The sequence below is a fragment of the Centropristis striata genome, chromosome 23 (assembly GCF_030273125.1).
Source record: "Centropristis striata isolate RG_2023a ecotype Rhode Island chromosome 23, C.striata_1.0, whole genome shotgun sequence".
Classification (NCBI taxonomy): Eukaryota; Metazoa; Chordata; class Actinopteri; order Perciformes; family Serranidae; genus Centropristis; species Centropristis striata.
Window position 1 is genome coordinate 21,666,366 of NC_081539.1, and position 25,525 is coordinate 21,691,890.

Below are 25,525 nucleotides of genomic sequence, written 5' to 3' on the forward strand. Positions count from 1 at the left end.
CATAATAAGGCATCAGATTAATTGTGCTCCAACCCGACTGATACACATCACATCTGTTAATTTGGTATTTATTGTAAAGAACAAATGAAAATGTAAATGACAAATATTTTCTCTTCTCCAATACATTCATAGAATGTCACTAAACACTCCGCCTACACACATCTCTCCCCCATACAACATTCAGAACAGAAACACCAACACCAGTTGAACTAGCAGCACCATGCTCTCTACTCCGCAGCATCTGCTTTGATTTACGTCTACGTCTGTTGGATTAATAAATTAAAGACAATGGTACGCATATAATGCAAGATGCTCATAGGATTAATGTTTATTTTTGCACTGCCCAGATTGTTACAGACTGTGCCAATTAGTATTCAAGTATTCCCTTACTGATTATTTCTGTGCTGGATATTATACTAAATATCTGCTTTATGATGTTTTCATCACATCATTATCATCGTCATCTGTGGATTACATTATGTGGCACAGTACAAGAAGAACGTTTAAGTAAACATTATGTACATGTACTAAGAAAAAGAAAAGAACAAAATTTGTCTTGCAAATGTATATGCTATTTTGTTTACAGTGCAATCCCCATGCAATACAACATGCAGTTATAGAGGGTGCATGAAGACCATATTGACCATGCATGACTTTGCATACAGACCTGATCCTAACAGACGTGGCCTGTTGTCCTGAAACCCTTGCATCATTTTCCATTTAACTCCAGTGAAATATTAACAAACACATTCTGACTCTTATCTAAGATGTGCGATTGTGATATCCACATGTGATGTAGATGACATCCACCCAAGTCCATCCTGTTCCAAACACACTGGCTGTAATGGAATGGCGTTAGTGAAAGAAGTCTTTCACACCGTTTCACCATGCCAAACTACACTGACTGCCATCATACTGTGACTAACTGCAGTGTGCAGAGATGTGAACAGAATTGGTCTGAACCATCAAATCATGGTTTCAAGTTGGCACTGTTGTATGAAAATGCATGGATATGAAAAAAAAAATCTTTTGGAGTGGCTTAAGCACTGGCACAAATACGTAAATCTTTGAAATCTTAAAACTATAACAAAATAAAAGCACTGAACAAGCATCTTGGTTTTACATTTGAAACTATTACAAAAGGCCAAACAATCACTTCAGACAGGCATCAGACATGGAAAACATTTTCAGTGTTGTGAGGAGCTGGATGGAACAAAATATTCACTGTGCAATTAGAAGTTGTTTTAAAAAGGCAACAAAATCAAATGCTGAACATAAGGCGTACTTTCAAAAACGAGCAATCCCTGTTTCTGTTTCACAAAACATTTGACAGAAGCGTTTGATGTACAGCTCATATAAAGATACATATACAATGGAAATTCAAGTACATGTTTCGTAAATCATCAATGAACTACAACCTTTAATTTAAAATGAAACATCGGTCTTAAAAACAGCAGATCTGTTCTTGTGTTCAGTGTTTTCCAGTTCTTGTCCACTGAAAACAAAACACAATCCTTGTATCAATCTCATGAATAAATATGGAGGTGCACGTTATGTTTAACAGCTGATTGGAAATCATATGTAACATGAGGCAGAAGCTATTTGTATCACAATGCTTTAAAACTACAAAATAGTCTTGACTCATACAGAAGTATTACCATCTGAAACACAGATTATAATCTTCGATTTGACACAAAAATTAAAATCCACAGAAACAAATTCCTTCAAATGAATGCACTGGACAGAATTTAATTTACCGGCTTCAATGTCCAATTCCTCATGGTAAACATATAGCAGCATGCAGCTTGTTGGCAAATGTTGCCCAGGAGTAAATTTGGAGCAGTTCTGTGCCTAAAAAAGACATCATAAATATGAATATTATATACTATATAAACCTGATGCTGGGAAAGGTAGAGGAGTGTCCGAATCCTATGAACATTCCCCACCAAACCTCTTAGCATAAATTAACATTTCATAGCAGTTGCTCTTTGTTTGTACTGTGTTTAATATATCATTAAGTTTATCTATGACACTGATACAGAATCAGTACTCCAGGTCAGCCCCCCCCCCCTTAACATGCATTGCACAATGTGAAAATAAAATCATGACAGCTTCCACAAAACATTGTCAACAACCTTTCTTAGTTTATGCAATGCAATATTTTTTTCCATTCTGTGAAGTATCAAGTTGTGTGCACATGTGATTTTAAACTGCTGCCTAAATATTATGAAGGAAAAAAATATTCTTGCATCACTTAATGTCAGCGTACAAACACAGCATTGACATTCAGTTTCCCTTTTAGCGTGTCTAAGGTGCCCTTTACATCCCTTTCATTCAAAACAGCATCTTTAGTTGTATGTTTGACTACCTATTTGCCTCAAACCCGGCAAAACAAGAGAACTACACGTCACACAGCGTACTGAAGCCCATTCAACCCCTACATTATATGAATGAACCATTCAAATGCAGTGCAGACTCACCATATCTAATAAACGTCCTAAAAGGGTGTTTTTTAAATGAACCTCTGAACTGAATGACAGTGGGTGAGTGATGAACTGATTTATCCACACTCATTCTCCTCTGTGATTGCACTTGATGTAATCCCCCTCTGCGTCAGTCAAGTCCTTGCTAATTTAGCTCAAGATTTAATGAGGAAAAAAAGAGGTGCTTGACCTTCCTTCTCAACAGGCATCTGACGATTATTTTATGGCACTGACCATCATTGAGGACTGTTTTCCAGCTTCCCTTGAAATCTTTGCTCCACAATCAATATCACATTTCATCATTTTTATTCTAGGACTCAGGCAGCAGTAACAATACCATAAAAAAAAAACATTTTAAAGTCTTTGTTGAGCACTAAGTTTGTAAAGAACGGTAAACTTTTTGACAATTTGTGGTTGGGCTAGCAGTCCATTGTCCCAGGACGTACTCTTTTGTGTAGTGGTGGATTGTTCAAGAAAAAATAATTGGCCATGCACAATTGTGGTATTGCTCAGAGGTCATTTCATGGCTTAGGGATGACCAAGCGGTTAAGCGGTCCATCGAGACATCTCAGTGACTGCGACTGCTTTCCAAAAAAGCTCAATAACCCTCATTACATTCAGTCTTGTAATATCACTCATCCCAGGTGCGACAGTAAGTGTCCAAGCTGCTGCTCCCCTGTGCACCAAGAGTGACGTCATTTTGGCGTTTTCTCTCCACTGACACCCTGGTTCCCTTAATCCGACTTCCCGTTCTCCTGAGGTGTGCCGCCTTTACTCTGTCTTGCCGAGCGCAGCACCTTGTAGCAGCCGCGGGCGATTTTATGCATCCACATGATGTTCATGATGTCCAGGCAGATACTGGAGCAGATCCATGCCACACGGCCACCCCAGGGCACCAGGTAGAAGGCCTCAGTGCCGTAGACCGCATACATACGTATGTAGTAGACTGGCATGACGGCGATGCGGACCATGAAAAAGACTACCGCCATGGCGACGCCATTCGCCATGTTGGGCCGGGAGGACTTGGGATAACCTAGTACCTCAAAGAACCAGCTGAAACACAACACATGATTAAATAAACAGTATCTACATGGATAAAGATGTTTGACACTTTACAAAAATAGTTACTGATTTTTTACTTCGAGAGAATCTGATTTTCTATTACAGACAAAAGATTTTGAGAAAATTCTGCAACCTGGCTATGGGTTGGAGTTGTTATATATTTTTTTACATGTAGGCAAGAACCTTTTGCAGGTGATGTTATACGAGTTATAGTAATATTAAGGGCTGGCCGATAATTCAATATGATAATATATTGTGATACAAAATTACGTCATCTAAATTAATAAGAAGCTACACATAATAACTTAAGTTTTTCAGAAAATCTGATGTGAAGTATTATTCTGTTTTTGCATCACATTTACATCACCACTCAGTTCCACACAGTTAACGAATCTCTTTATAATAACAACTGCAAAATAATGTACAAAGGTCCACTTGAAACCCAAATGTTGGTTTAAATAAATTGTGAGTACTGCTTTCCAACAGCAGGGTGCAGGATTTTCCTGTTTAACCATAATAATACCATTAACTTTGAAAAATGATGCTTCATAAGAACATATTATTGAAACAAAGGATTTGGAATCAGATAGTCTGAACACAAAGACAACATGCAAAAAGTAGGGGATAACCTTCATGTAATTAAAATTCATAACAATTAATACAACGTCTGACATATACCGGTAATCTCCGGGTACGTACCGCTGATTCACACATGGTGTAGAAAACTCAGCAAGCAGACGGAAGTTAGCAAAATAAGGCAACATTCCTTGGCCCTGGAAGAACAAGGTAAGAACAGGAAGACAACGAAACATGAAAGGGACAAAAACAAGACAGCCAGGTCATTTGGATCAGCAGGCATGAAACTGACGTACCGCCTCAGAGTAACTCAGGTATGTCTACAGTTTCAAGGCATGTTGAGACTATACATTTCATACTTCAAGACATACTTTTTCTGTGTGTGGAGCTCAAGTCTAAAATTAGATGAAGTCATCACCAAATATAGACCTATTTGGCAGATCTAACAAAAGAGCTTCTCCTTCAGGGCACACAATTAGTCTTTAGCTAAAATTAGACTGGTCTTTAATTTGACTTCCTAATGATTCATTCTTCTCATCTATCGTGAGCACAAACTCATCCTTACTATAAAAAAGGATCATAAAGAACTGGTGGTGTGCAAAATAACAATGTATCTACACCAGTTGTTTACAGTAAAGTTATAATTTCAAAGCTTTTCATTGAAATAAATGTCTCTTAAGTCACTATCTTTATGGATTAAAGTAACACAATGGTGAAAGAAGCTATGGCCCACTAATTAAAGCCCTTCCATTTGACTGGTGTCTGTGGCGAGATTACTGGAAAAAAAAAAATCAAAAGCAGTACTGAGTTGGTGATGCATTTTCTATCATCTATCGCTCCTCAACTCACGTGTGCATTCTGTTTATCGTATTTGCTAACGTTGCAAACAAACGTTACTATGGCCAATGAACAAGGAAAAGAGAGGTGACTACAGGTGATGAAACTTGAAAAACCCCAACAAAACAAACTAACAACTGTCTGATGTCACGCAGGTGACACTTTAGATCTCTGGAAAGTAAGATTCAAAAAGGCACCTGCATTTTTATGCAACATTCATTCTTATTTGGTGCCTCCAAAGAGACCATTCTTTGAAATTGTAACTTTACATTAAAAGGGTTCATTCACTAGGGAGCATGAATCTGTGGACCATATTTTATGGCAATCAATTTATTTCATTATCAGAGATCTTGTTTAAAATATTGACATTTTTTGCTCCAATTTTCAAAAACGGAAATGGTTCATCTTCTTAGGAGTATAAAAAAATTCATGATTCCTCCTCTGGAGACCATGAATAGAAAATGCAATGGAAAATTGAGCGTTAGATTTTTTTTTCCCCTTTCTTTTTGAGATGCCTTCCCATGGAATTAAGTGTACTATACTGAAAAAATTCCAAACAAATCATCCCCTAGGAACCATGATTATTTTTTTATCAAATTTAATGGAAATGTGGAAAATAATAGAGACATAGATTAATGGACCTGCTTCAAGTGAGACAATAAATGGTTTTGCCTCAAATAATGTGACTAATATGGGAGTGAATAAGCAACACCTGGATTATCTATATCTTAAACTTTAAGATTAGGCCTTTGGCGTTTAGGGGTTCTTTAAGACTTAAAGAATCCCTAAACACCAAAGGCCTCATGCAAAAATGCTAACATATAGTGAAGAATTTTTTTAGCTAGAAATCACTAATGCAAACGTACACCAAACTATAGGCCCGCTACTGCCAAGTAACATGTATGTATTTTTATCCAGCGAGCAGAAAAACATAGTGTAAAGACCACACAACACAGCAATTCATCTGAAAGACATGTCAACATTAAAAACAGTATTGAGCAAATATCACACATAATAACACAGCACAGGCTTTGAAACACATACTGTACAACCATACATACTGTACATTCAGCCAGCCACTATTTAAAAAGAAGCAATCAGAAGCCATGCAGAGTAAAGAGCAATATGTTTAACCGCCAAACGTGTGATTGTTTAGAAGATCATGGCCTGAATCCCATGTTGTATGAGGTCATCTTCAGCAGGTTTGTACCTGAGCTCATAGCCAAGTTATCAGACGTCTAAAATGCTATGGTCTGTGGTTTATGCGCACTATTATTGACCTTGTTTCCACTCCAATAGCTCGATTCTTAGCTGCTGCTGAACAGAAGATGATCTTACACCATTGACCCTGGCCTACCTTGCTAAATCAAGTGTTGAACATCAAGCACTCAGATTATAAAATGGTGCTAACATTGTGCCATTAGCCCAATAAAGCTGAAAGAAGTGTTCTGACTGAAATATTGTATTAAATAGACAGAGTGCTATGATTTACATCTTAATTTTAAGTGCAATTGACATTGCTTTAATTTGACTCTTGTGTTCTGAAGTTGAATTTTGTGTTTACAAATTCAGAACATAAGTCAAACTCAAAATTAAGATAAAAATCATGACAATACATTTTAGTAAAAGACCCACAAAGTATGGAAGGTGGAAGCTGCCGAAATAAAAAAAATAAATTACTCGATAAATACATTTATATGCAATTAAATGCACCAAAAATAATATGAAACTATATACAAAAAAATAAATTCATTTAAAATAAATAAAACTAAATAAATAAAAAGGTGGATTAAAGATGAGTATTAATAAATGAATTAGGGAATTAATACAGAGGTGTATCAACAAAAAAAACAATGAAAACAGAAACCAATTTATGTCACATTTTATCAAATAATGAATGCCTACATTTATTTTTAAAATTATTTTTGGTAGATTTAATGGCATGTTAAGGAATCCCTCAAGTCATTTATTTATTACTTTGGCAGCTTCCTTTCTCCATAATGGAGAACTTTAAGTTAAAGGTAATTTGGCTAGCAGTCTGGAATTTACAGCATGTAAAGGAAGACTTACCGTCAGGGCTGAAACAAAAGCTGGTCATTAAAACATACTTACTATGTGACACAAACACATAGGGTACATCTGCTTTGCAGTTTTTGTATCACATGATGTGAAATTCTACCTAGCATGAGCATGCTAGTACCTCTAGGAACTGGTAAGTCCATACTGTGACTGGGCATCATATCTGCTCAGTGCAACACAACAGCAATAGTAGCAGACAAGACAGGAATAGGAATGTCCCCATCTAGATCGAGACCTGCTCTGGGTTTCTAAATGACACACAACCCTTTTGGTAGTTTTTGCATGAACGGGGGATGACACAACCCGACTTGATGTTGGTAGTTTTTGCATGTAGGGTTTGAAGAGGGGCTATTTATGTTAAAGTCAGCGGAGGACAAAGAGACAGACACACAGATATATTAGAAGAAAATTAAATAAAGAAGATGCCACCACAATTGGAAGCAAATAAGAAGCAACACTTACAACACTGAGAAGAAAGCATGCATCTAATATTTACACAGCAGTTATTATATTATCATTTTGATTCAGCTATAGAAGAATGTTAAAACACACACAAAATACAGATTATGCTGCTAGTAAAAAAAGCATACATTACTTGAACACTGTTTTGACCAAGCCATTAGTGACTATGATTAATCACTAATCAAAACATAGCAATAAGCTCATGACATCAAGCTGATTTTTGTTTTTTAAGTATCCCAACTTAGTAAATTCAATTAGGCCTTAATGTGGCTGTGTGCCTTCAGGTTTAATATTCATATTCAGTAGGTATCACTTATTTTGTTTTTGACATGAAAACTCTCACATAAACACACCGAACACATGAACTAATAAGACTTTGACAACATATGACACATTAGACTGGATACAAAACTAAATAAAATGAAAATGACATCAAGGGTTAACCACTTTTATCTTTGTTTTTACCGCAGTATCGCTACAGTAATGTGTTTCCTAACACAGGTAACTAACGCGGAGCATTCATTCTGTTATCCCACATGAATTTCAGATCTATTCCAAGTTAACAGTCATGAGTGTCCAGTAACAGTATGGCCTACTTCGTCTCATTTACCTAATTGTTTTAGATACAGGGCCTTGCTCTGTTGCTCCAAATAAACGGCTGGATTTACAGGCAATTAGAAATCATATTCCAACAATGTGACACTGTTTTAATCTTATTGTTGTTAAGACACAGAGATGTGGAGAAGGAATATTCCTCATTAACAAAGCAATGAAGACAGATAATGTTCATTTTAATAATGTGTCACATTAAAGAAGACAAACAAATCTGAAAATCCAGCCAGTGAGTGGAACGTAACTAGGGGTAAATCTGGACTGCAGGGTTTACATGTGGTTGGAACCAAATAGAGCTTTCCTGCTGTTTACCCAGTTCATGATCATTTGCCAATGGTAACACGAAAAACAGATTAAGTCCAAGAATAGTTAACGTATGGGGACTCAGGCAGAGCAATGCACACTGTATGTCCTTTTGCATTTCACTCTATAGAGAAAATACACAGCATGTATTGCATGGGAACAAAATAGATTCCCTGTAGGTGTACTTAACTAAAATAAAAATGGGTATAAAAGAAACTTATTAGTTCAGGAGTACACCTGACAGAATGCATTCAACATGGTATTAAAAAGGGCCTGGCTATTTGATGATGCACTATCATCTTGGGGTCATGTTGATGATATTATTTGAGCGGCTTTGTCAGTTTTCCCTTTTCAGGGAATCTCAGGAGGAGTGTAAGGAAGAGAAAGAAGAGGCAGAACTAGGCTCTGGCACAAAAACAGACAGGCGGAAGGTAATGTAGATAGGCAGGGAAGTAATTAAGAATGTTAAATACTGTTTGTTGGCATGCACAGTAACAAGAAAAGAACCCTGCCTGCGTAGAATGTTTCACAACTGCCAGCATGCACACAGTGTTACAGTTTAGCATTCAGCTGCGCTAAGCTCAGAAACGTTCAGCTTACGTCATATTCACACAACATTAAAGGGGGTCAGTAAAACAAACAGAAAGCACAGAAATTTTAAGGGCAAGGTGAGGAGGGGGGGTCATCAGCCAGTACCATCATTGAGCATTCCATGCAAAAAATACCATAGTCATTCATTTCCATAATAATTATCAACAGATCCTAGCGACCTAGAGGGTTTCAGATTGAACCAAGAGTGAACAGCACTGCCCATAAATGCTGAGTACACTAAACTGTCTCCATGTCTTGGTAAGAGCCAACTGTAAACTACCAGCACAGGAATAACCAGCGAGTCGCTAATTAGTACTTCAGATTAGCTGTGAAATTATTATCAGGCTAATACCCAGAGTTGATTCTCATTTCAGAAATGATACACGATGACACTAACAAATCCTTCACATCAAAAAGCTGATTTGTTGTACTGAGAGAGGCAAACATCACATCCTTTTGATAAGAGGGCTTTTATGGTGTTTTCACTTGTACGAGCTTCATCATGGACCAAAATGTCAATATAATTTGTGTGTTTATTTGCATAACTTGCACTGGTGGAAGTACCAGTGTTTCTTTCTGCCATTTCTTTCCACACAGTCATGGCTGAAATAGCCATGACTGCTGCTTTTTAGTTGCTGTGGAAATACACAGCCAACAACAAACTAAACGCTGTCATGTCTGGGTTCATAAAATCATTTGGAGGTGCAAACAGCTTGGTGAATTTCACCGCCTTCTTCAGGAAGTGCTATATTATTGCAATAAATGGATCAAAAGTATGCAGAAATAACTCCATCATGATGCCGACTTGTAAAAGTCTGAAGTCATTCTTTGTCAGGTCTGTCCACAAGACAACAAGCAAAATGTTTAAAAAGCCTGTTTTCTGAATGAGGCTTCCTCAACACTGATGGGCTTTCATAACACAGCATCATGTGTCTCACTTGAGCTGAAAAATTTCAAGCCAACATATTTGCACCATAACAAAAAAATACTTCACATTTAGTGTGATATACACTATGACTGTTTCTAAAAATAAGTGAAATGTCAAACCAATGTGAAACGTACAATTATCAATGTGTTTCTGCAGTTCTCTCATCATTCCAGCAGTAATTTCCAGGGCAGCTAAGAAATACAACCAATATACTTAAAGTACCTGCACATCTAAAGAACACCAGACAATTTCTCCTGCTGGAACACACCATGTTTAATGGGAAAAGATACAGCAACTGATACTGTAACTCACCAACTCGTGCATTACTTTCTGTAGCACTTTTTCATTTCCACTGAAAGCGACCATGAAGCCAGAAAGGTGGACTTTACATATCTAAAAGGCTTCCTTCTTTGCTGTGTTTGTACAATTTGGGGTCTGTCACTTGTCGAACATGCTGACCTTGTACTTCTGCATATTTAACTAACCTATATAGGCCGTATGGCTGCATGGGGACAGTCATGGACACACACTGAATGGTGGCTAAATGAGGTAAAAGGCCCAGCTTGACAGGACACAGCTGTTCACCCTTGGTTGTCTCTTTCCCATCTTGCCTGCACGTTCTGCTATTGGACAATAGGGCACTCACCAGTACATAGTAGTAAGCATACAATGCTGCCAGATGGTGAACTACAAAAAACTTGTCGCCTATCGCCTTCCAATAGTAAAATATTAGCAGCAGATCTGGGGAAGAGAAATAAAGAGACAGAGAGATAACATGTCATTGGTGCAATCAAGACATTTAAAGTCGATATAATTGATACAGTCCACAGTGTAAACTTTAAGTGCTTTACTTAAAAGTTAAATATTTTATTTCTGACCAGCAGCAGGTCCCAAACTCAAGTGAGTAATCCAAGCATTACATTTATCACGTTGTTACCAATTACGTGCATGTTCTTTTGGTCTCATTTTCACAAACATTACTTGGGTAAACTGCATGCTTCTCTTACCGGATATGAGGTAGCCTGTTGTGATGGCAACATTAGTTTTCACCAGTGTAGGATCTCCCCTATGGAAAGAACACATTTGGTTTGACTTGGTTTGTGTGATTAAATGTTAAAGTCCCTGAGGTGATAAAAATGTCTGACTATGGTGACTCCTGGTGGTAGTATCAAAAAAACAAGTACACTGTATCTGAAAATCTGAACCACTTCTAAACTTGCAGATGTCCCATTCTCTTCAAGCTGAAGTTATCATCACTACCCCTTTTTTAGTGTTACTATACCAGTCATGCCTCCAATGCTAGAATAATGCATATGCAGTTTACATTAATAAGAATGGAAGTTTTTTACACAAGCAGGTTTTTCTTTTCCAGACTTTTTCGGCTCTAGCTAGCTAACAGGTTAGCACCGACTACTTGAGTTGTCTCCTGCTGACTTGTTAGCTGTTTCCAGTTAGCTTATTTATAATAAGAACCATGTAAAAATAACGTAAACAGACCTTAAGCATACACTTGATGTCCTCATGCATAATTTAATGCAGAGATGAAAGCTAAGGCTGCACAATATCCTCACAAGTTGATGATCCACTTAGAAGACATGTATAATATAAATCACCACTGTTCTTGTAAAGCGGGAGAGCTTATCTGCGTCAATGTTATAGGACAGTATTCTAAGTAGAACAATTTAAATGCAATTACAATGTTTTTGAAACATAACCAAATGTTGGCTTTCAGCATATTTTTAAACAATGTGTTTCACTCATGGGAACTAACACAAGTTTTAAAGAACGCAACAATGTCTTAGGTAATGGGTTTGGCCGGGTGCGTTGGAGCGCTAATGATATCCTTAACTCTAATATAGTAAATTTTTGGCTCCCACAGTGGATGTGACAGTTCTAAATAGGGCTTTTTCAAACATTACCTCTACAGCCACATAATAATGAGGTTAGCTATATGTTAATATTTTTTCTTGGCCTTGGAAGTTATGCAAGGTTGCTTCAGTAGGTGGTCAGCTAATTAGCCAGATTTGCTAATGTTTTAAAGCGCACTTTAAAGCAGGCAAACTCACTTTTTAAACCATTCCTGACACTGTTGCTCTTGAGTTTTTGGCGAGACGTGTGTAAAGTGCTGTGGACGTCAAGTATAATGTATTTATATTTACTTTTGCACATATTAGATATTTAGCTAACAGCCTTATAGCATTACTAAAATGGGTTAGCTAGGGCTTCTGCAAACATCAGTGGGTGTTAGCTTAAACTTTTGACACAGTTTGGCTAAAGTGTCAAAAAACGTTATCCGTGTTGCAAGATCTCTCTTTAAACATTATTCTTCTTAAATGTATCTTCATGTGATATGCTTCTTCAGTATATATTGAGAACAAATACAGCTGGGACCCCTACAGAGAATTGGAGATTAATTTTTAATATCCAGAATTTTACATTAATCTGCATTCATTTTAGCAAACTGACCTAACATGGTCCAGCTATTTACTAGGTTTCTACCTATTCTTGTTGTTGGAAGGGGTAATAGTCTAAAGTTTGAAATGGACTGGACAATCCGACCAACTGTGAAAAAAGCTGACACACTTTATGAAATTTCCAAAAAGTAAGCAATTTAAAGGTTGAACACATGCAATAGACAGCCATATTCTCACCAGACTGGGTCTTCATTGACTGCATCATCAAAGAACAAGATGTAGAGACAGAAGAGTCCCACCAACAGTGCGTGAAATGTTGAAACCGTCCTGAAATGAGAACACACAGCCGTGATGATCTACTGACTGACAAGCGCAACACTGACACATGTCTGAGGTATTGTGTTCGATAAGCTTGCCAAAGGAATAGTGAGTATTTATCTTTATTCAGTAAAGTGCCTTGGAACTGCTCCGTGGCTTAGAGTGCTACATTTTTAGTGCTCACGGTGAATCAACTGATTGCCTGTCAGGGCTGCACACAGATTCAGACCAATTAGACTAAGAGATTAAACACTGCTGAAGGGTCAGGCAGAGCAGCACACAGTCCCAGTCAGTCATGGAGGCAGTGAGACAGTCTGACACTTCTCAGCATCAGTCAGTTAAGACACAATGACAGCTGCACTGACTGGAATCTGTAGAGTCATGGACTTCAACAGGGATCCTCCATAGCCTGGATGGATCCCCACTAATCAATAATTTCCATGTGCTCATAAACCATGTGACTATTTCAATTGTACAAGTGCTCTTGTGAGTAATAAACTGAGTATGAGTGAAAATTAAAATGACGGATTCATGCAAGGTGGACCAGGCCAGATCCTTTCAAACACTCTTCCCCTGCCAGACATCCAGTGGCCTTCAATCTATACTACAGCTCCTCATAATGCTGAAAGATCACAGCAGCCTTTCTGTCTCACTCAAGACACAAACACCCTCCATCTTTACACTCCTATCTAGTTGTTCTAGCCAGTATCTGCAATGTTCCTGTAACAAGTTAGCAGATAAAACAACATGACAACAGACGACACTTGGTTGTTGTTTGATCAAATTGTCTGTTGATGAGTATGAACACTGTGTCCCTGAAGCATCTCTTCTTGTCTATTCATTCTGACTGATGACTGTGAAGTTAAAATAGTATATTATTGCTTCAGTAAAATACAAAGCCCGATAGGAATGAAGGCAACAGACATGAAAACAGGGTTGAATAACTTTTCTTTTTTGAAACTGGCAGAGAAACAAGGGATAAGGGATTACAAAGGATAACAGTTTTCTATTATTTTGAGGAATCTGTAAAAATTAAGCATGAGTAGATAATTGTTAAATGTTAAAAGTATGAGGTTACATTGACAAAAAAATACAGCCAAAGTAAGCATAAAAAAACACTCATGGCACTGTTCCTTTGAGTTTCCAGCATGCTGCTGGTACCTTGAAACAGTGACATGTGGAGCAACATCACACAATACACAATGCATCCCACTAGTGAGTCAGATACTAGTGTCACAGGAAATACGTGGGCTGACTAAAACAAACTCTTTCTGGCCAACATCTGAACTTAGTGTTACCCTTTCCTTTTTAAATGGCACGTAATTACTCAGACTCATCATGATCATAAGTATGTTGGCTCACCTTGAGTTCCATTCCACCTTCTGCTTGTCACTGAGGTTGAGGAAGCCGGGGCTGATGCGTATGGACATCCACGGGCTTACTTTGTGGAAGAGCCACTGGAAGGTGAAGAAACTGGTCACCGAGATGGTGAGAATAAGCTGGCTGAATGGGTCCATGGCCACCCAACCCCACTGTGGGAAAATGAAAGAAAGAAGGTATAGGTTGGAAAGAAGAGGGTTGTTTCATTACAACATTCTGAAAGTGCATCTGAAAAAAACCCCGTCAGTAGGGGCCCAGTCAATTTTAAACTCAACTCGAGCAGGAGGGCTGCTAATGTATTACTTCTTGGGTTTATGTTACAGAGGAAGTGTGGCTCATCAGACAGAAGACAAAAGTATCAAGACACACTGTCTGTGTGCTGAAACCAGTCTTTGTGGTCTCTGTACACACAGCTTCTTAAACCACACACACACCTTCTTTCCCAGGAAGCTCAACAAAAATGAACATGTTCAGTTACTGTACCATCCAGTAAACTGACACATAAGAATGTGCTTTTTACTCACTCTGGACCTCGCTTGGTTTGCTTAAAAAACGTCAGTGAGCTATAACGACAACAAGTTGTCAGTGTCCTACTTTACATCTTCCACATGACAATGTAATAACCCTTTCAGAGCTGCTCATAAAAAGCTTCCTGGATGTGCACACACCTGGCACAAAGACTGTTTACTACTATATATTTCTCTCTCACCACCAGCTACAGAACAAAGGACACAGGGACAATTAATACCATGTGCCAGAGACACATGCTGGCATCCAAAAGCATGTCAGTTTGATCAACAACACAATACCAAATCATGTACAGACTCAGTTGACAGAGTAATACTTGGATCATCAGCCTGATCTCTGCGTGCTTTGACCAAACCTTTGACCCTTGCTCCTGAGCCAAGCACATAGCTGTTGTCTCCGTTGATAGTTGACATGTAAACCAAAATGCAGTTAAGTGAGTTCAGTGAACGCTACCTATCCAGTGTATCTTGAAGTCAGTTTAGGACAGAATATTGAGGGGAACAAGTAGCTTTCTTTCAGTTTTTGGAGGGTAAGATGACGGGTCATTCAATTTTTTTTATATATTGTAGGGGACCTGATTCTACCGTCCAACTTAGCAATTACAAGTTTGTATTATATACACCATCAATCAGAGCATTACTAATCTCAGAACCCATCACCTGATGATGATTTAGCCTATGGGGGCAAAGGCCAATATTTTGGGGGTATAGGTGCAACCAGTGACTATCCAGGCCAAGACTTTCTCTTAGGGTTAAGAGATGACATATATGAATGGATTGTGTTAGAAAAATAGCTTGATGAAACCTTGAAAATTGAATAATCTGACATCAACCGAAAATCCTCACCTATTTCTCTGCGCAGATCGTTTGATGGGGAATGATGAGCAGGAGGCGTCCAAGTTCTCAGTTTAACATAATTTTATTACAATACGTCAAGAAATGTTAAATTACAGAGCTCTGGGTCCACTTTCTACATGTCCCTGATACACACAGACTGGTTACAGTTTGTGAAGTCTGAACCCCTCCATCCTTTCCCTCGAACCCGTTATTTATCCTAACAATTGTTTACTAAGCATTTCTTCCAGGAAGTTCCGCCTTCTTGATCCACCGATTCGTCAGTTTTAATCAATACAGGGACACATCATGTCACCGGCCAACAATCTTCTCTGCCAGGCACGTCAAGTCCTGACCTGGCCTGTTCTCCAAAACATTCAACAAAACCTTCTGCCTTGTTATGTTTTACAGATATAATTTGGAGACAAAGACTATAGAATCTTAATCAGCTTAAGCAAATGGAATATATGTATTTAAAGTAATCATAGTTTTTAAAACAATATTAGCACACACACATAATCATTGTATCAAAATCATATTTCATGATTAATATATAAATGCATAAAGAGAGAGATAGTACAACCAAGGTTTAGTGGACAAGGCATGCATAGTGACCTTTGATAGTGACCTGCGTCACGCACAGAGACAGACAACAGAGACAGACAACAGAGACACAGAATAACAAATTAATTTAACAATTGTTTCTATTCATATCAATGTAAAAACTATAAAAAGCTAAACTGTCGTCAGACAATAGCTGATGGGTTCTGAGATTGCATTTTGGCCAATTCCAAAAACTTTTTTGCTCTCCTCACAAATTTTTACCTGTATGCAACCAAGGGCCTATCAAAAGTGACTGAAACCAGAACACTTCCAATAAGTCTTGTCCTGTTGCCTCCCGATTCTGCATTCATAAGCAGATGTTCATAGGGACTACACTAAAGGTGCTCCAGACTAGAAAGGACTGACACATAGAGACAGACAACCATGCATGCTCTCATTCACACCTACGGGCAATTCAGAGTCACCAATTAAACCTAAGCTGCATGTTTTTTGGACTCCACACAGAAGTCATTCAGTTAACTGAACGTACTAGTACAGTGAACTGGAGCCCTGTGAGAGTCGCCTGTTTTGATAATAGGTGCTTTTTTAATTTGAAAGGACAAAAAGAGACAATCAAGTGAGATTATACTGTAAAGATAATGTCAAGTGTTTATTTATGTCATGTTTTAGCAACCCCCGAGGAGGCATAAGCTTAGTTTAGTAGTGACAGTAATCTTGCATATTTAAGTGTGTTTTGTGTTAAAATAAGTTAAGTAATAAATAGTTTAGTTAGTTAGTTTAGTTATTCATGCTAGCAAGGTTTGATACAGTAAACTAGTTTCGCACCAATAAATGCTTTTTTATTTCTGTGTGTTTTATAATTGTTATTTCAACTTTCAATTTGCAAACTGTAGCTTTATCCAGCTTAATTCTCAGCTCATTGGCTTATTAACGTACGGCCATTTTCAGGTTACATAGCAGGCAGAACTGAATGGTCGGCCGTGTTTCAGTTCAGTGAGTACTGATACTCAATCATAGCTCAGGTTAAGTACTGAATGATTAAAAGAACAAATCTTTTTGTATTTATCTTTTTAAAAGACCGGATTCTAGTGATTTGGTACATTGAAAAAGACCTGCTGTTCCCACCACTAGTGGCCCTCTTACTTTCTTTGCGCAAATTGACGTACATTCATGAATCGATATATCTACGTCAGGGATGGGCAACTTAAATGCTGGAGGGGGCCACAATTTTTCATCGACAATATGACCATGCACTTAACCAGATAAGAAACTGCAATTTTAAATATGTTTCAGTGCAGTAACTTAACATATTTCATGCTCAAATGCATGTTTAACAGCATAAATAGGAATACAAAAGGTTTGAAGCAAATAAAAAATAACCACTTACGGTGATTTCTTTTTTTTTTCAGTGCAAGAACAGCAGACCAACATTAATTGCAAGAAGTAATTTTGTGAATTTTTACACTGCACTTTCAAGATTTCATGGTCAAATGCATGTAGTTGTACTGAGGGCCACTTCAAGTGAGGGTGCGGGCCATATGCGGCCCCAGGGCCTCCAGTTGCCCATCCCCGATCTACGTAGTCGATTACGTCGATGCGATGCCCCACCCCTAACAAGAATACATATCACAATATAGCTTTCTGCTAATTCAATAAATAGTCTCTATGAAAAAAACACATGGTTAAGCCTGGCGTGTCAAATTATCATACATCAATATAACATGACAATATTTTTGGAATGCCCGCTTTGTACGACTTTTGATATGACATTGAATATGGCATAGCTCTGCTCCAGGCTAGAGGCGACTGGTCTCATAGCTCTGCTGTAAGAGCATCCTAAATGGACACGGTTCAGCCATGTGTTAGAAAACGAGAGTGCAACGCAGGAACACAGTAAAAAGGGTGCACACCACAGGATGGTTCTGTGAAATCCATTTCATATTGATACATTAATATAATTCAAAATTCTAAGCCTTGAAGTAACACAATGTGTAGTAGAGCTCTGTACCAACGCTTAAAACCCATTTTGTCATATCTTTATTTGGATGAAAAATGAGTGTTCTCTATAAAACAACAACGATCCAAAACGATCAGCTCTGCATGCACGCTGGCTAAATGTATGTCAGTGACAGAGGTCCACTGCAGCCAACGAACTGTTTATGAGTGCTGCCTCGAGCTATTTGCATATGGACTGATTTGACCGTGCCAGCTCTTGGTGAGAGGACAAATCAGTTAACTTTAAAGGCATATGTTTACATCTCCGAAGCAATAAAAACACAGTATCTCCAAGCACAGGCAAACTAAAAAACACACATATCCCACTCCCTGGAGCTCTGGCCTTGGTGATTGTATACCTGCCTTTGATTGTGCACTACACCACAGAAATGTTCGAGGACGAACAGTGCGCACCACAATGAAACACTTTAACCAAGAAAAGTCAGCAGGGAACTGGGAGGCCAATTCCACAGAGACCTCTCCTTTTGCTTTCCTGTAATGCATTAGTGGGCAGTGAGTACAATAATGCATGCTGCAAGGCAGAAATACTTTTTGCTATTAGAGGGATACTTCAAGAGTCCATACTTGGATTTTAACTGAGGAGACATAAGACTTCCTTCAGCCATTCTTACAAAACTTGTTTACTTCTCGTTAAAAAGCTATTTGATAAAAAATCTGCCAATGGCGTGATTAGGGAAGCACACTTTGACGTTTGACCTAGATAAGCCTTTGTTTGTTTGCTTGCGAGTTTGTTAAATCATGGTGGTGCATTGGCATGAAGGCCTTAACCTCATTTTTACCAATTAGATTGTTCTAGCATGGCACGTGGGATTGTGCCACTTTCTGTTACTCTGATGTTAAATTGACTCCATCTGCATGTGAGAAAAAAACTACATAGACACTTCTCTCCTGTTAGTTTTGAAATTCCCATCACAGAGAGTTTATTTTACGCACACACATGTTTGCGTCCTGCCAGTTCCCATGCAGGACCCTGTTGCCAAGGGCAAACGGTTACAGAGGTCGACTTAACAGTAACAGCTGAAGCACCGTGGTGAACCAAGCACTGCTAGTTTAAATAGCCTCTCTAACATGACAAAAACCTGCTTTTTAACAAATACTGCTGTCATGTGTGTTTCTTTAGCAAATATGTATACATTTCACACCCACACAGAAAAAACAGTGAATTTGTTAAGAGTGTAATTACCTGCTTACTTCCTGGCCAATTGTTTCAGCTGTGATGGGGCTGTTTACTGCATTTAATTCAAGATAGAGGAGAGGTGATAAACAAAAGGGGGCTGAACCTATAAACTCCAATCCAGACTCATGAAAGACATCACAACAGCCAATTATTTAGTGGGGAAAAAACAAGCAGATGTCCATATGTCAGACTGGAAATGCTATAAAAATTTGGAAGAATGACTTTAGAGGTATTACCTACCAAATAAGGAGTGTTCCTTAGACCCCTACTGATTTATTACTGTCTCAACCATTAAGATAGAGACTGATATGTTTGGGCCCGCCTTAAAAACAGGCCTGGATATTCTTGGAAGTGATGTTTATTCCAATGTGCAGGACTGAAACAGGTTTTCTTGGAAGATTGTTTTCGCCAGCTCCATGTGTAACTATAACGACTGGTAAGGTTAAAATGCGCTTGCGTAACACGGGTGGACCGTTTTTAAAGAGGAAACGATAGTCCCACGGCCACGAAAATAACTTAGCTATGTGCATCACCTGGATCGCTTTTTTAGATTTGCTGGGCACAATCGATAGCCCCGAGTCGAACATGTTATGAACCAAATATCATGGAGGCACTCTCCCAAGCAAAAATCACACACAAGGCCAATTCACGCCGCATTGCCTGGCCAGCTGCTGTTGCTGTAAAAATGTGTTGAGGGAAAATAACACTGGCCTGGTCGTGTGTCTGTGTACCAGTCATGGGTATGAAAAAGAGTGAAAATAAAAAAGCTCCCGGATGGACCTACCTTATGACTTTCATGAAGATGATTTCCGCCTCACTCTCTCAGCTGGTTATGGTTTTTCCAGGGTCGTTCGAGAAGCCGTGTATGTTGAGTCAAAGCCACAGCCATGTCGAGTCATTTTTTGATAAACAAGACAAGCCCGCCTCTTGCTCCGCGCACACGCTAACAACTTGTGGGGGATGCGGCGGAGCTGGAGCCCAGCGTCGGTGTCAGTTTTGCGGTGTTTACCGAGAATCCCATCCGACACGAAACGTGCATAATTGCAGAGGTGCAGATCATGCAGCTCGACGCTCGATTATAGAAACGACGGGGGTTGTTGGGTGTGTGGGATAACTCTCTCTCTCTCTCTCTCTCTCTCTCTCTCTCTCTCTCTCTCTCCTATAGCGCTCAACTTACAGCGGAATTCTTAAAGATACACACACACTACCACAGTGGTCTGCCCAAGAACACTCACTGTGTCTATTTATAGCTGAGGCTTGTTGAACTGATCCAGGGTAAATCAGACAAGATAGCCAGTAAAGCAAACAGCAGCCTGGCCCATTGCACTGGTCTCAGTGCCAATGAATCCTCCAATGAAGGCCTTCAAATCCAGCCCATCACTGACACCACTAAAGAAATTAAATATTTTTTGCAAATATCTGTTATTGCTGTGTGCAAGAATTGCATCAGAGCTACTATGCTCTGTCATTGGGTTATAATTCAATGAGGGGCTACATTCATATACAGTGCAAAGGGGAATATTAGAAAACACGCAACAGCAGTTTTAAGCCCCAGTGTCATATTAGGCTACTGGTGTTATGGTCCCCCGTCCCTCCTCGGATGTCAGCCACAGTGCAGAGCCCACTCATACACACTGCCAGAGGGCAAATGAGGGATTAAATGACCAGTGGCTGCAATTTAAAATGACATCTCCTATAAATTGAATGAGCAAGGCAAGAGTAATTACAGCACCGAGATGTGCCTAACTCACAAACAACACAATGCTCACAGATGAAAACTGATCCCGCGAAAATTTTCCCATTTGTAATTCAGAATTCTTTAATCATAAAAGTATTTTTTTTACTGTAAAAGATCCTAATCAACCCTAATCCTCAACATCCTTGCCGCAGTACAACATTAACTGGTTTCTGAGAAACCATGACAGTTTTCTGTCAAAACAAGTTTAACAGAGTCAACAAGCAGGTTTGCCAGGAAGGAAGGTTTGCCAGATCCTGCAGCAACTGACTCCACACTATTTGTAAACCTTTGCTAAGGTCACCAGAGACCTTATCTGACGATAGGGTCACACCACCTTGATGTCAAATCGGGCCATGGGTGTCAATGTTCCATCCTTGCTCAGACCACACCAAACTTGGCCTTAATATTGATCTCAATTACACGTGACTGCATTTTACACAATTGAACAACATAACAAACACCTGGCAAAGTGCCAAGTTTATGGTATTTTATCATGATGACACATACATTCACGAGGCAAAAACAATACTAGCTACAGCCTGATGCAACTGATTATCTCCAATGCATTCCAATATCACGTTGGGTTGCTGAGAACAAATTTCTGAAGCTAAGTTAAGTTTGGCAAGAACTTTCAGAACACTAGGAATCATTTACTTTTCATTTACTTACAACTACTTTTAACCCGATTGCAGGTTGAAGGTTATGGCATGGCAACAACTCAAATAGAAGAACCAATAACAGTTGAAGATGATGTCCTGGTCTTTGAAGAAATGACCATGTCACAGTTCAGAATGCCCAAGACCGGTGGGTCGTATGGTGCTGTCTCTTGATCAAAGGGACCTTTCACATCCTTTATGTTCCCCAGACATCCTGATCAACTCGTGGTTGATTTCAGTGGAGCCATACATACCAACAGGCAAAACATAGTATTTAGATCCAAGTGACTGGGGCAAAGCATCATCAGCCATTGACCAGTGGCTTCAAAATAAAAAGTAAAGATCCTCACATTTTTGTTGACTTGGCATTCCTCAACATATAATTTCATTTTAGTTTTTCAGTCATGTGATGGTAAACAAATACAAAACTAAAGTAATGTTTGAGGTGAAGTAGAAAATTGAATGAATGACACATCAAAAGTCAACTGTTGCTCAAATGATGGCAGGGGTGTCTACCCTATAACACATAAAAAAAGTTGCATTTATTTCAACTTTAGTTAGATGGAAAAAAATAATCTCATGCAGGTTAGCATGTAGGAAGAAATGTGTTCAAATCGAAAGAGGTGAGATCAAACAATGATTGATTTCTGATGGAATGCCCCATGACTCAGCACAAGAGGCTTTTTGAGTCACTTGAAAAACTTAAATCATCCCACATCATAATTGTAAACACAGTAGTTTAACTCAAGCCTGCTGTGAAGGCCATTGAGGAACCCACAGGGAACCTCAACAACCCAAGTGAGGGGAGACGGCTATATTTTTTCCCCCGGATCATATTCCAGACTGTGCTTCAAGACTACCTGCATAGTCTGGTAGCTCTGTAATCTTGTTCAATTTTGCTGAATTTTATGTATTTTTATCGGGTTTTTGTCGTATTTTTGATGGATACTTCTGTGGAGAGAAGACTTTATTCAAGAGAAGAGCAAACGGAGTAAACGAAGGAACGAAGTCTGGAGGACACCATCACCCTATTCCAGCTGAGTTAAAGAGGCGTTTTTGTGGTTGTCGTGCTGGTGCAAAAGTGAAGGCATGGAAATGGAGATATAAGCCATTTCTGCCATCAGGCATCATGGGAAACGTCAATTCTCTGACAAGAGTGATTAACTGGAGATATTGATGAAGACTCAAAGTACACCGTGAGTGTAGTTTCTTGTGTTTTACTCATAGACTGTAGGTTTTACTACCTGGCTTCATTCTCATACGATCGGACAGAGATGCTAAAGCTAGTGGCAAGAAAAAAGAGGCCTTATTTGTGAACCAGAGATGTTGCAGTCCTGCACATGTTACTGTCAAGGAGAAGATGTGCTGTCTAGACTTTGAATTATTGGCAGTTAGTATAAGACCATATTATGTACAAAGAGAGTTCAATCATATAATAACAAATCTTGTGTACATTCCACCCAAGGCAACTTGGACAGAAGTTCCATGTGAAGTTCTACATGACCTCGTTGCTAGGATACAGACTAAACATCCTGAATAAATTTGGAGTATTCCTTGGGAAGAAATACACAGAGACCTTTCCTCAACAATGAAACAAAAACATAAATAAAATAAAATAAAATAAAATAAAATAAAATAAAATAAAATAAAATAAAAACAAAAACATATATAGCTCTCCATTGGATAAGGAAAAGCAACAACAACAAAAAGTTTATTAAAATTAATGTTTTCCTTGGGACGATAAACACAAGAGAGACCTTCTTCCAAGGCTTACAAATGTCTTGACAGTGAAAAGGACATACATTTAAAAAACGAGAAATGAAGCGAAACCATTAAAATAAAAGTAAATAAAATTAAAACATATGTTATGACACCTCTCTCCAGTGGACAAGGAAAAGCTAAAAAAAAAAATAGAATTGGATTTTTCCTTGGGAAGATAAGCACAAGAGAGACTTTCTTTAAAGGCTTACAAGTGTCTTGACAGTGAAAAGGACATACATTCAAAAACAACAATGAAACAAAACAATTACAATTAAATAAAAAAAATAATAGTTCAATTAAATTAAATTAAAACATATATTATGACACCTCTCTCCAGTGGACAAGGAAAAGCTCCAAAAAAGTTTAGTACAATTTAAGTTTTCCTTGGGAAGATAAACACAAGAGAAAAACAGTGAAAATAACATACATTTCAACGACAACAACAATGAAAAACACACACACACACACATATATATATATATATATATATATATATATATATTTATTTTAAAAATGTATTTATTTTATTATTATTTATTATTTATATTAGGGTACACGTATTCAACATCAATTAGCTGCTTATTAGCATGCAAATTAGTAACATATTGGCTCTTAATTAGTCATCGTTAAGTACTTATTAATGCCTTATTCTGCATGGCCTTATTATACAATCAGTAAGCCATTAACTAAGAGTTTTCCGTCAATAACCTCTGAATTATTGCTTATTAGTAGTAAGTAGGGAAGTTGTTGTATATGAGTTAAGATCTTAATATGCTTTACTTTGTATGGACTTTATAAGGTAGTAGTACCACAAGAAAAGTTATTCTCCCTTAATAACACTTAATGAATATGGTCTGTTCTTACATAAGAAAACACAAAACCACAAGTGTTAATAGAGTCCAAATGACTCTATGTTAAGTCTTTGTTACTTAGAATATGTTCCCCATACTAAAGTGACATCTTGATCATTACTAATTCACTAACAGTTGGACACTTATTAGCCAACACATGTTCCCTTATCTAAAGTTGCCTCCTTTTCACACTTAGTTAATATGTTATAGCACATAACTACTGCAATGAACAAGTGATGGGACCTTTGAATAAATGGGCAGTGTGAACAAATGCCTCGAAGAATTGATGCTGGTTTTAAGGCAAAGGTTGGTCAAGGTTGGTTTTTGACAAAACTCCCCCAAATCCTTTAAGTCTAGAGTTAAAATTGGAGTATTCCTTGGGAAGAAATACACAGGAGAGACCTTCTTCCAAGGCTTGCAAATGTCTTTACAGTTACAATATCAGAAACGATAACAGCACAACTTAATAAAATACATATTATGGCACCTCTCTCCAGTGAACAAGGAAAAGCTCCAAAATGTGAGTTAAAGTTGGGAAGAAAAACACAAATAAGACCTTCTTTCAAGGCATGCAGGTATTGACAGTAACAATGGCACAAATAATCATAACCTTCTTAACAATATCACAAAAACAAACTTCCTAACAGCGACTGTCACTTTAGCAATAAACAAAATCCCCAAGTCCATGAATGAGGAATCTAAACAGCACAAGGTGGTCTCTACAGCTTATGGTGAGCAAATAAATAAAGATCCCTCACTATGTTAAACTCTTGTGCAAATTTCACATAGTGGGCTTCAGGAGAGGACATACACTATCACCGAACAAATTCAGAGACAGCAACCTCACACTGCAATACAGTGGCCAAAATTTGACATAACTTAGACTGAGCATGTCGATCTCTACCTTTTTCAACGTTATATTCAAGACACTGCACAGGGTACTGGCAGCATGCAGAAAAAAGGCTTCCACTCTCCAGTGTGTCTCATTGATCCACAGGTAAAGCAAAGTTAGAAAAAAAACTTAGATAACATGTAAAAACTCTGAGTAGTATTTCCACAGTGTGTCTGCCAAGTGGTGTGTCCAGTCTGTGGAGAGCACACATTCTAAATAGAGTGTCTGTGTGTTCTGTGTTCTAATTTATGTCCATGCATTAGAACACAGAACACATGGAACCTTGAAACACAAATGCACACACATTGTCATTTGAAATCATAACATCACAGAGAAATGTGTTTTCAAAGATTCATGTTATATGTCAAGGAGGATTTTCACTGTAAAAATATTCTCTTGCAATCTGCATTGCATTCTTCCAATACTTACTTCAATACATCCACCTGGGATATCAAGTTCAACCC

General features: G+C 38.2%; 1 protein-coding gene across 4 annotated transcripts; it reads right to left on the reverse strand.

The window, feature by feature from the left end:
- Positions 1 to 309: 309 nt before the first annotated feature.
- LOC131961730 (TLC domain-containing protein 4-B-like) lies at positions 310 to 25,182 on the reverse strand. Of its 4 annotated transcripts, none has more exons than XM_059326588.1 (7): positions 25,074 to 25,182; positions 14,028 to 14,197; positions 12,585 to 12,674; positions 10,941 to 10,999; positions 10,580 to 10,674; positions 4,245 to 4,318; positions 310 to 3,536 (listed from the first exon to the last, which is right to left on the reverse strand). In XM_059326588.1, exons 2-7 carry the CDS (start codon positions 14,180 to 14,182, stop codon positions 3,218 to 3,220), a joined length of 792 nt encoding a protein of 263 aa, XP_059182571.1. In that variant the 5' UTR covers positions 14,183 to 14,197; positions 25,074 to 25,182; the 3' UTR covers positions 310 to 3,217. The 4 variants fall into 4 exon arrangements, with proteins under 4 accessions (XP_059182571.1, XP_059182570.1, XP_059182569.1 ...); XM_059326587.1 differs by lacking the exon at positions 25,074 to 25,182 and adding an exon at positions 19,948 to 20,313; XM_059326586.1 differs by lacking the exon at positions 310 to 3,536 and having other exon boundaries at positions 3,807 to 4,318.
- Positions 25,183 to 25,525: the final 343 nt, after the last annotated feature.

What these genes read in the sequence shown, in the direction of transcription:
- LOC131961730 (XM_059326586.1), bottom strand. Translation starts at nt 14,182, where the DNA reads ATGGACCCATTCAGCCAGCTTATTCTCACCATCTCGGTGACCAGTTTC. An exon ending in AAGGTGGAATGGAACTCAAG is followed by an intron (nt 12,675 to 14,027) that starts GTGAGCCAACAT and finishes TTCTCATTTCAG; the next exon opens with GACGGTTTCAACATTTCACG. An exon ending in GTCAATGAAGACCCAGTCTG is followed by an intron (nt 11,000 to 12,584) that starts GTGAGAATATGG and finishes TTCTTTCCATAG; the next exon opens with GGGAGATCCTACACTGGTGA.